Raw genomic sequence first — 11,506 nt, forward strand, 5'->3', positions numbered from 1 at the left:
TTTCCCTGTTTAATTTCTCAAATGATTTTATGTACATGTGACATTATTGTGGTTATTAACTTGTTTCCCTGTTCCAACAGGTATCCTTTGAATGGCGTTATGGTGTTTTTCCCCCCTCTTTTCCCTCTTTTCTGTCTTCTCAAACCCCAGCTGGTCGAGGCGGATGGCCACCCTTCCTGAGTCTGGTTCTGCCAGAGGTTTCTTCCTGTTAAAAGGGAGTCGTTCCTTTCCACAGTCGCCACAGGCACGCTCAGGACGGGAGATTGGACTGAAGACAAGTTTCGGTGCAATCTGTTGGTTTCCTTAGCTAGGATATTATTTTTTGAATTGGCTCTATATGAATTAATTGGATTATGATTACAATGAATTGAATTCCAATTGGCTTGACTTGGACTACATTATTTAAGTACCTTGAGATGACAATTGTTGTAATTTGGCGCTATATAAATAAAATTGAATTGAATTGAATATGATGCCCGTCCCCACCCGTTTGTTTCATTCTCATTTGAAGCAGGTGGATAACTGACTGTCCTGAGATCCACTGAGCAAAAGATGTTTGAGCTCCAGGCTTTGTTTTGTAGATCAAACATGTGACTATTTTTCATTAAACATGTTCATCACAGATGCATGAAACAGACTTTTTTTTTTCCTTTTCAAAGTATTAAATGTTTTATTTCTAAATGAGCACAACATTATAAAGTTATTGGCATCATTTATCTGCCTAAAGAAATAAGAATCCCTTTGTGGGTAAAAATATTAATTCCCTCCATATAACCGTTTCATGCACGATAAATAAAATAATTTTTTTTTTTTGTCAAAGTTGCACATAGGCCACTATGGACTGAAGAGAAGTTTCAGTGCAATCTGTTGGTTTCCTGAGCTTGGAAATTGTTTTTGAATTGGCTCTATAAGAATTAATTGGATTTCATTGGATTATGATAACACTGAATTGAACTCTAATTAACTTGAATTGGACTATATCATATTAGTGCCTTGAGATGACAATTGTTGTAATTTGGCACTATAAATTGAATTTAATAATTCTACCGAGGTTTGTCTTGTGTGTAATCAGTGTTATCAGTCCAGGTAAAGCAGTAAAAAACAATCTGTATTCCTGGATAAAGTCTCAACAACTGTACCCTCAATAGTTAAGAGATGTGTTCCTTTCTGAAACACAGGATAGAGCATTAATCCCAGAAGGTCTTTGCCTAAACAGATCCTCATGGTCTTCAACAGTCATGACCTCACTGTTCTACCTAAATGACGAAGCTTGTAAAGTTAAAAGTATCCCTCACATGACTCCAGGCAAGCAGGACCTTTGCATAGCATCCTCTGTGTACAGCAGGAACTGATGAGCATCCTGCTGACTTGCTCTGCAATACCTGTGTGGGGGAAAAAAATTAAAAAGTAAGGGGAAACATTGGTGTTATTAAATATCAGAGTTAAATCTGATGTCAAGCTTCTTTTCATGGTTAAATACAAACTTATAAGAGTAAACAACAATCCAAAACTAAAAAGATAAACAGTCATACAGCACCTCCTATCTCTTGTTTCAAGTAGACCTTTTTTTTCTTTTTTCAAAAGGCACAGCTTCAATTTTGTAGCAACTTACTTGTGAGCTCACTGAAGATTTCCATGGGTTAAATTACATTCCCAGAGTTGGCAAAAACCTGAATGATGTGGTTTTCCATGGTGCACATCATAGAGAAGCCTGATTCATGACCTGTAGCAGGAACAAATGTACATAAGATGAACAACTAAAACAAGAAAGCAGCTCAGATATACTGCTAAACTGCCCAAGAGTGATGTGATCATTACTTCCTGTTGTAAAAAACACAAAACAACATTAACTTACACATTTCGGAGTGCTCCTGTGTCAGCATGTAGTTGGCTAATGGCGGGGTGTGGGTGAGGCACTGCAGGGCTGAGTTGAGGAAGCAGGTGTTCCCCATGTTGTGAAGATGCACTGTGGTTCTCAGCCAATCATCACAGAAAAATAACAACATTGGGGAGTGATAACACAACCTGCGAGGCCCTAAAGAGGGACCCCCACAAACAACTATGAGAAGGAAGTCACAGATTACCTTCAAGACCTGGAAAAGGACAATGTTTCCTCTTGATCAGATCTGTACTGTTAAACCTTTGCATCTCCACCACATTTTAAATACAATGATTGTATCTACAGACACACACCCAGCTGTGCCATGGAATCTCCAGTGCCCCCCCCTTGTGGCTAATCTTTATATGGAGGAAGCAGAAAGCAAAGCACAAAGCTCATACAAGGAAACAACACCAAGCCTCAAACATCTTCAACCCACCTCTGAATGTCATGTGCCATCCTGTTTCAAGACATCCACCTTCGTCCCAGTTCCAAAGAAGGACGGTATAACGTGCCTAAATGACTGCGGACCTGTCGCTCTGACATCTGTTGTCATGAAGAGCTTTGAGAGACTCATTCTGTCCTTCCTGAAACCAATCACAGACACCCTCCTGGACCCCTTACAGTTTGCCTAAAGAGCAAATCGCTCTGTGGACAACGCAATCAACCTCAGCCTCCACCACATACTCCAGGACCTGGACCAGCCAAGCTCCTACGTCAGGGCCCTATTGGTGGATTATAATTCGGCCTTCAAACACCATCCTCCCAAACTGTCTGCACACTAAGCTGCAACAGCTGCATGTACCCCACCCCATCTGTGAGTGGATTACAGACTTTCTCATCAATAGGAAGCAACAAGGGCGGGTTGGCAGCCACCTGTCGGCCTCCTTTACCACCAACACCAAAAAGGTTGTGCCCCTTATCCAAGCTGGTTAAGTTTGCGGATGACACCTCGGTCCTGGGCCTCATCAAGGACAACGATGAGTCAGCTTATGTACATGTTGTGTACATGTAAGGTGTACATGTAACCAGCTGGAGCTCAACATCGACAAGACGTAAATATCCACATCTTGTCTACAATATTTATTCCTGTAATCTTGTATATTCCTGGTCATCTCACTCTGTACATATCCCACCTCAATTGTACTTCTTTTATACTCATCTCTGCTAAGTTAAGTTTAATTTAATGTTCTGTGGCGCTGTTACACCAGGTCAAATTCCTGTGTACGTTGTACATTTAGCAAATAAAAAGATTCTGATTCTGATTCTGATCCGACTCACTGACTTTGTCTCTTCACACAAAAAGCTAAGGCCTGTAACATGTTAAACCTCATCCATCTAATAGAATACCTGAAGGATTTGGAGTGGTGAAAGGAGGAGGCTTCACTCTAAACTTCTTTTAGGGCTTTTAGGGCTTTTAGAAATGACTATTAATCACCAGAAATGTATGACCAAATCATTTCTCTACATGAATGATCACATATGTGTATAATGAAACATTTTTTAATGTTTTCTGTGTGCATATCATATGATATGGCAGGTTGTGTATGTTTTTCTGTCACTTTAGTAAAATGACAGGCAGAGGACAGTGAAAGTGCTTGAGGAACTTGGAAGAGGACACTGGATATGCTTGTATAACGTGGACAATGATGTACAAAACAGGTTAGATTTTATTCAGAAATAAAGATTAAATTAGTTTTAATCCATTTTTTGACACCACTTCTCCGGCCACTTCTCCGGCCTTTGAAAACACAAAGTACTGAAGTCAGCATGAACAAAAGTCAACATGTAAAAATTGCCTTCGCATGGATGAGGTATTGTTATTGTTATTCCAACTCCTTGGAACACAATAAACACCTCACCTATGAATTATATTATTCCAGGCAGTGAAAAATCCAGTTCTTGATAAGCACACCTAATGCATCTGAAATATGCTAGACTTGGCTTACCTTACTAGGAGATATCAAATCAAAATGTTCCCACATAGGGGAAATCTTCCTCTTCCTAGCTGGCTCCATCCTCTTACCTATACCTCTTTCGTCACTCTCCTCAATTTCAAAACTATCTCTCTCTCACTTAATTCCCCAAACTATCTCCAAACTATAATAACACAATCCAAACTCTAGTATCCAAACTATCAAAACTCTATCAAAAACCTGAACTGACTGCAACTCTCCATCAAAAAACACATTTTGAGAAGTCACGTGGTACGGTCTGGTGACGAGACTTGGTATGTCATCATTTTCTGTTACTCCCCTATAGGCAGGTTCCCTCCATTCCTGGGGTCAGTGAGGGTTTAGCAGAACAACTAAAAATATAACAAGGAATTTAGCCCAACAGTTCTGTGGACAGCAATACCAAAATGGATGTTACAAGAAACAAATGTAGACTTAAACATGTGGAACATCAAGGAAAGAAATAAAACAGCAGATCTAGTGCATACATTTTATAACTATGTAGAGGAAAAATATGGAGAATATGTGTATATATATACAGATGGGTCCAAAGAACAGGCAACAGGAGTAACAGCAGCAGCAATGGTGGTTCCCATTTATAATAGAACAATTTCAAGAAGAACATCAGATCATTTAAGTATATATGCAGTGGAATTATGTGCAATATTGCTAGCAATAGAATGGATGGAGGATGTGAGGGATAGGAGAATAGTTATATGTAGCGATTCATTTTCATCACTCTTAAGTATTAAAAACGGAACAGCAAAAACACATCAGGAAATACAGTTAAAAACATCCAGGTTAATGCAACAGGGGAGGGAAATAGTGTTCATGTGGGTAACAGAGCATGTAGGAATAAAAGGAAATGAAAAAGCAGACAAAGCTGCTAAGGAGGCAGTAAAGAAAGAGGTGGTGGAAATGAAAGTAAAATTATCAAAAACAGAAGGGAAAATTTTAGTATGGAAAGAAATAAACAATCAGTGGAATCAATATTAGAAGAATCAAGAAAAAGGAAGACATTTATATAAATTACAAAGTGTAGCAGGCGAGGCAGGGTGTTTTGGACAGAACAGAACAGTACAAGTCATTATTAGTAGAATAAAAAATAGGACAATGTAAATTGAATAATACACTTAAGATAATGGGGAAACATCCAACTGGGCAGTGTAGCTGTGGGGAGAGGGAGACAGTGGAACATGTGATGATAGCATGTCCCAGATATGGAAGGGAGAGGGAAATAATGAAGATAGGGCTGCAGAGGGCAGGAATAACAGAATGTAATTTGAAAAATATAGTAGAAGTCTAAAGAAGGGAGGAGAATAACAATAGGATACCTGGTAACTACTGGAATAATATAGAAATAGAAATAGAATATAGAAAAGAAGAAATAGAAAAAAAATAAATTTAGTCCAGTAGATGGCGGCATATGCAACACCAAGGATGCCAGCTGCCATTAAAAATCAGAGAAGAAGAAGAAGAAGTTCCCTTCATTCCAGTCGGTACACGCTTCGGATCTTCGGCACATCACTACAAGAAGCTGCATGCAGGTGAGTCCAGAAAATAATACATGTAACGGTCAAACATTTGCACAAATGTCTTCAAAGTGCTCTGTGTTATCGGTATGATTCCTGCACCTGGGCATGGACAGTCAGAACATGCACCAGAGAGTAAAAAAGTTCAAATAACCCGGCTGCTATTCACATTTAGCATGTCCTGCTGATGCTAATGATATGCTAACCGTTGTACTCAAAGCAATACACAATACCAGAAACACAACCTCAGCTATAGATTTCAATAAGCTGGCCAGACAGACAAATTAAATGGAGCTTTATCTTTTTAGCTCCGTGTGAAACATACTTGTTGGCCCTTTTCTTCGTCTTTTCTAACCTTTTTGCAGAGTTTTTGACCATCTCGCCACGTATTCCATTAAGGCGGCAGGTTTCTAAACTAATTTTTGTAGTTTTGCTGAAATCTTTTGTGATTTCAAAAGTTTGATGGTCAATGCAAAATTTAGAATTGTACTTTCCATACTTATCTGGATATCATTTGGCTTTTTGATCAAACTATGGAGCAAAACGTGATTTATTGTTTATTGAACACAATATTTTTATCAAAATAATGGAGATTGTAGGTTATTTGGGTTGACAAAGATTTAATAGTTTTAAGGGTCTGAGAGTTTCCTTCATCTCAACCTTTGTTACATGGCGGTGAATGAATCGAATCACTGGCAAACATGCAATACCACAGTAGATAAGTGGCGCTGTACCCATCTTAACTATCGCTAATACCCATCTTAGTACCCATCTTAACTATCGCTAATAGAGCCACTTCCGGTTGACGTCTTCACCACCACCAACAACAAAACTAAGGCATTCGAGAAAGATGGCGAACGAAGAGCAAGATGAAGCTACGTCCCTCTACATTTGTGATGAGCTGGTTTTGGCACAAACGCGATGCACAACAACGCATTCTCCATCGCGTTGTTTGTTTCTATCTGATGGCAGCGACAACAACAGTAATATCGTCTCCTTTGACTTCCGGGTGATGATCGCGGGAAAAAATCTCGAGCATGCGCAGAACCCTCGATCCAATCCACTGTCGTCTCCAGGCACGTTAAGTGGGCAATTGGGTCCCGGGGTCTTAATTTGATCGCAAGTAACCTGATCCGATTCGATTTCTTGTTGGATTAAGCTTGTTACATGAGCTGAATAACTCGATTTTATTATAATTTAGCCATTAATCCGATCCGATTGCCCCCATGTAACCGCATTGACTAAAGCAGCTTTCTAGAATGAATCACTGGACGAGCACTCCTGATGCCAGAAAAACTTTCTCCTTTTTTTTAAAATGACGCCTTAGAATGGTCCACTTCATATTGTACTTCAGAGTGTCTCATATCAGTCAGACAGCTCCTGCTGACATGGTGTTCGCCACACAGAACTAGATCATTCCCCCACTGAACCATCACATCTTCTCACTTTCAAGCCTTGGTCCAGACTGAAGCTCCATGAGAACTGAACTGTTCAAAAATGGGCTTCAGAGTGTGAATATGACAAATCTGAGATTACTCTGTTACTTTCCTGGATTCCTGACAGTTTCTGGAAATGAGAACAAATTAGGAAACAGAGAAGATCTGAACTTCAGTCTTTGGAAAGATATTGGGACCCTTTCCTCAAACAATATCATTGTCTTAATGTAGTAAAATTGTTTAAGTTGATCATGTTACACTGACTCAGATAAGATTTATGGGATATTGCACACAGTGGGTGGTGTTCTACAGAGTATATTATCACTTTTTTTCTGAATTTGATCAAAAAGCTACAAATATTTTTCTACTGTGACCTTAGTGGGTCTTTAAAGAACCATTTTAAAGTTCACAGGGATTTAAATAAAAATCACAGTAATGAGTTTAATTAGACGTGACTAGATGGTTAAAACCTGTCCAGAAAGTTTATGAAGAGAAGAAGAAAAGTGGGTGTGGTTTAACATGCTGCATGCCACAGAGGATCTTATTGTATGTACTGATAGATGCAGACAGTCCATCAGTCGGTGGATCAGGACCAGAATGGAGCAGCAGAACCAGGATCCGATCCCCTCCACCAGGGACAGAGCCGGCTCATCCACTGGTTCCACTGGGCTACAGGTCAGTGTCGAGGCTCTGTGTATCCTCCTCTCAATCTGCTTTTCCATCAAATGTGGAAAAAAAGTGTCAAAGTTTGTTTTTCCTTGTTAAAAACGATAAGTTGTTTCCTGGTTTCATATCTTCTCTCTGGGATGCTGAAACAAATGTGCTTATACTGAACATGTGCTGCAGGCTGATTGATCTGCTGGAAGAAAAATCAGAGGGCAGATTGTTGTGGTGGGAAGTTTTCTGCCTCCAAATCTTCAGATTTGAGAGGTTCAGGAGCTAATCTTCATTATTTCTGTTCAAAGTCTATGGGTTACATGAATTGAACCTGGTGGTGGTAATACTTCAGCTCTCTACTTCAGTGTAAAGATTTGTTTTAGTGAGAAATGAAGGTTTAGTTAAAACAGACTGTTGAGCTGAGCTGAGTCCCTGAGCGGGACTGTTTTCTTCATCCCACTACCGCCCGCTCCCGCTGAACTTCTGACCATTACCGCCCGCACCTGCAACATGTGTGATCCACTCCTGCCCGCACCCGCAAAACTTTGAGAATTTATGCCCGCACAATAATAGAAATGCATTAATTTTTTTTTAAAGGAGAAAACGCGTCATTTTATAGGCTATTAATAAAGAGATTCATGGACAATTGAGAAACTTCTCTAAATGTCAGACTTGCTTTGCTTTGCTTTGTCTTTGTCCACATAGTTGACATTCTGTCGCTAGGCTACATCTCGATCCCAGCAGGGTTTTTTTTTTTTTTTTTTAGCTGCCCGCTCCTGCCTGCAGCAAAGTTCATACTGTCCGCTCCCGTGAGATTTGAGTTGAGTCCCGGGTGACCCAATCTCAAAGCAGCCCTCTAATGCAGACCTCTGGGTTGTAGGGCTGCCAAAAACGATTATTTTAATAGTCGACTAATCACCAATTTTTTTTTTTAATGTATTACCACCATTGTTACTTTTATTAGTCGACTAATCGGATCATATGTATATTGAATGTAACACATACAGCTTATTGCACCAGGATGCAGCTGCTCTTGTATAACCATCATTATCTTTCAGCTTGGAGTGTTTAAGGTATATGCCAACTTAAAAAAAAAAAAGAAAAGAAAAAGACCATTAATATCATAGTTCATTAACCCTTTAATGAAATATGTAGCTTGTTGCAACAAACTATTATTTAACTGTGTAGCAAACACACAAAAATAAATACTTAAGGTTTTTCTTTCCTTCATTTGTCTCTGGCATCAAACATAGCTGTATTTAAATCAAATGAGGCAGGCACCTGAAACCAAGGAATTATTCACAAAAAGTTTTGATCTCACCGACTCAAATATAACACCAACATTTTCAGTATGGACTCAGTCAGGACATTTGCTTGCTGAGGTGTGCATGTAGCTAGCTTTGTAACAAAGCCGACCATTGAGGATGAACGTACTTTTTTAGCACTGAAACGTAACGTTACAAAACATTAGCGTTCCTTTTCAAACACATCACCGTTATAACGTTACAGAAAACACATGAAATGTGTGCTAAGGCTAATTAATCAAATAGTCATCGCAAATGTTACCGTTTACAGCTATTAATATGAGTAAGTAGCAAGTTAACTCTGTTTATGCTAATTTTAGCAGCTAACTAGCCAGTTAGCTTACCAAGATGACGGTCCCTCTTCACAATCAGCCACAACAACAGGCTTCCTTTTCAGGAGCTCGTGTATTGTCGTTGTGCTGCTGTGGAAGGCAAGTTCTGCCTTACAGATATTCAATTGCTCAGTCTTGAATTTTCTTTAAATGCTCCCACATTTTTGAGCTTCGTTGCGGGGCAGCCACGATACCAGAACCCGTCTGGTTTAACTTCCTGTGACAGTACGGCTGACCCCCGGTTACCACTACTGCGAATGTGTGTAGACAGAAAGGCAGACGCAGCAGTTAAAGGTGCCGCAGCAGTTTTGAGAGGAAAAACAAAGTTTGAAAAAAAACAAAAAACGATGCATCGACTATTAAACATTGATTAAAATAGTCGTCGACGAATTTAGTAGTCGACATAATCGTGGCAGCCCTACTGGGTTGTAAGCTAGAGCAAAGGGTTAGTGTAAAGAATATCATGTATTACCACCACTGTTACTTTTATTCATTTAAACCAGTGGTCATCAACGTTTTTCAGCCCAACCTCTACATAGTGTTTATGTGAGCAACTTGGACTAGACTGTGCTTCCTTCTATCATTTAGAAATATTGTAGTATACGTTCCTTTTCAGAATTCCATCATGGCAAAAATAATTAGTAAAAGAGCCAAACGCAAGAGTTTACTGCTTAAAAACCTGAACATGTGCAGAACACATCAGAGCACAGTGCTGATAACTGAGGACACTTATAAACAGGACACACTCAGCGTTCACTTTTAATTTGAAATATTGAGACCTGTGTGGCTCAGTCTGTCCAGGTCCAGTTAGAATATGTTGGTTATCTTAGAGAAATCTTTTTTGTGAACTTCAAAATTATCTAAGTCTTCTTCTTCTCTGTCATTGCAGAAACATGTGGCTGAAGATGGATCCAAATGGCACTGCTGTAAGCACTGTGGGAAAGTTTTCAAAAGCTCATCAAATCTGGGGATTCATCAGAGGCTTCATACAGGAGAGAAACCATACAGCTGTGACCAATGTGGGGAAGCTTTCACTGCATCATCTAGTCTTAAGACACACCAACGTATTCACATAGGAGAGAAACCTTACAGCTGTGGTCAGTGTGGTGCAACTTTCACGACATTAAATAATCAAAAGAAACACCAACGTATTCACACAGGAGAGAAACCTTACAGCTGTGACCAGTGTGGTAAAAGCTTTAGTCGGAATGATTACTTAGAATCACACCGACGTAGTCATACAGGAAAGAAACCATACAGTTGTGATGAGTGTGGGAAAATGTTCATTCACAAGCATTCACTGAATTTACACAGACGTATACACACTGGAGAAAAACCATACAGCTGTGATTATTGTGGGAAAAGCTGTAGTAGGAAGGATAACCTACAATTACACAGACGTATCCATACTGGAGAGAGATTATATGGCTGTGATCAGTGTGGGGCAGCTTTCATTACATTAGGTAAACTACAGACACACCGACATATTCACACAGGAGAGAAACCTCACAGCTGTAGTCAGTGTGGGGCAGCTTTCACGGCATTAACAAATCTAAAGAGACACCAACGTACTCACACTGCAGAGAAACCTTACAGCTGTGGTCAGTGTGGGGCAGCTTTCACTACATTAGGTAAACTACAGACACACCAACATATTCACACTGCAGAGAAACCTTACAGCTGTGGTCAGTGTGGGGCAGCTTTCGCTACATTATCTAGTCTAAAGAGACACCAATGTATTCACATTGCAGAGAAATCTTAGAGCTGTGGACTGTATGGGCAGTTTTCACTGCATTATCTAGTCTAAAGAAACCCCAACAAACTGAAATTGCAGGGAAATGACTGGTTTAAATCAACAACAAATCTTACGGCAGATAATTTCTTATCTGCCGTAAGAACAGGAACTACCAATCAGAAGCCTTTCCTTTATTCAAATAAAAAAAAAAATCGTCTTTGTGGTTTATCACCTTCTCTTGTCAGGACTTTCTGTGGGTAGCACATGTTTGGAGAACAAGTGAAAGTGCTTAATAATTTGTTGGGATTGTTTTAACTGTGGACAGATCTCCCACCGTTCAAGACAAACATGGCATCAATTGTGAGTTGGACTGAACAATATGCAGACTATTTGAAAGTAGAAACCTGTTTTATGCTGTTATAGTGAACTTGTATGTTTTGTTTGAAGTTAAGATTCACAATGTAGCTTTGCACCAACTGTGGATATTAATGTAAATATACAACCTCTGTAGAAGCTATATATAATTTCAGTTTGATGTGAAGTCTAGCTTTTAACTTTTCTGTATTTCATTCTTCTGCATTTTATTAAAGGTCAGATGTTCAGATGTCAACATTTCTCATTCTATTCATGTTCTTGCAACAGAGATATTTTTGAAGAAAATGTGTGTTTCGTTACG

At 39.4% G+C, this 11,506-nt stretch overlaps 1 protein-coding gene across 1 annotated transcript; it reads left to right on the plus strand.

Moving 5' to 3' along the window:
• The first annotated feature begins 8,883 nt into the window (after positions 1 to 8,883).
• On the plus strand, positions 8,884 to 11,268 carry LOC140281721 (uncharacterized). Its single transcript, XM_072376212.1, has 2 exons — positions 8,884 to 8,889; positions 9,985 to 11,268. Exons 1-2 carry the CDS (start codon positions 8,884 to 8,886, stop codon positions 10,855 to 10,857), a joined length of 879 nt encoding a protein of 292 aa, XP_072232313.1. The 3' UTR covers positions 10,858 to 11,268.
• Positions 11,269 to 11,506: the final 238 nt, after the last annotated feature.

The sequence above is a fragment of the Leuresthes tenuis genome, unplaced genomic scaffold (genome assembly GCF_036924035.1).
Source record: "Leuresthes tenuis unplaced genomic scaffold, fLeuTen1.0.hap1 SCAF_22, whole genome shotgun sequence".
Taxonomy (NCBI): domain Eukaryota; kingdom Metazoa; phylum Chordata; class Actinopteri; order Atheriniformes; family Atherinopsidae; genus Leuresthes; species Leuresthes tenuis.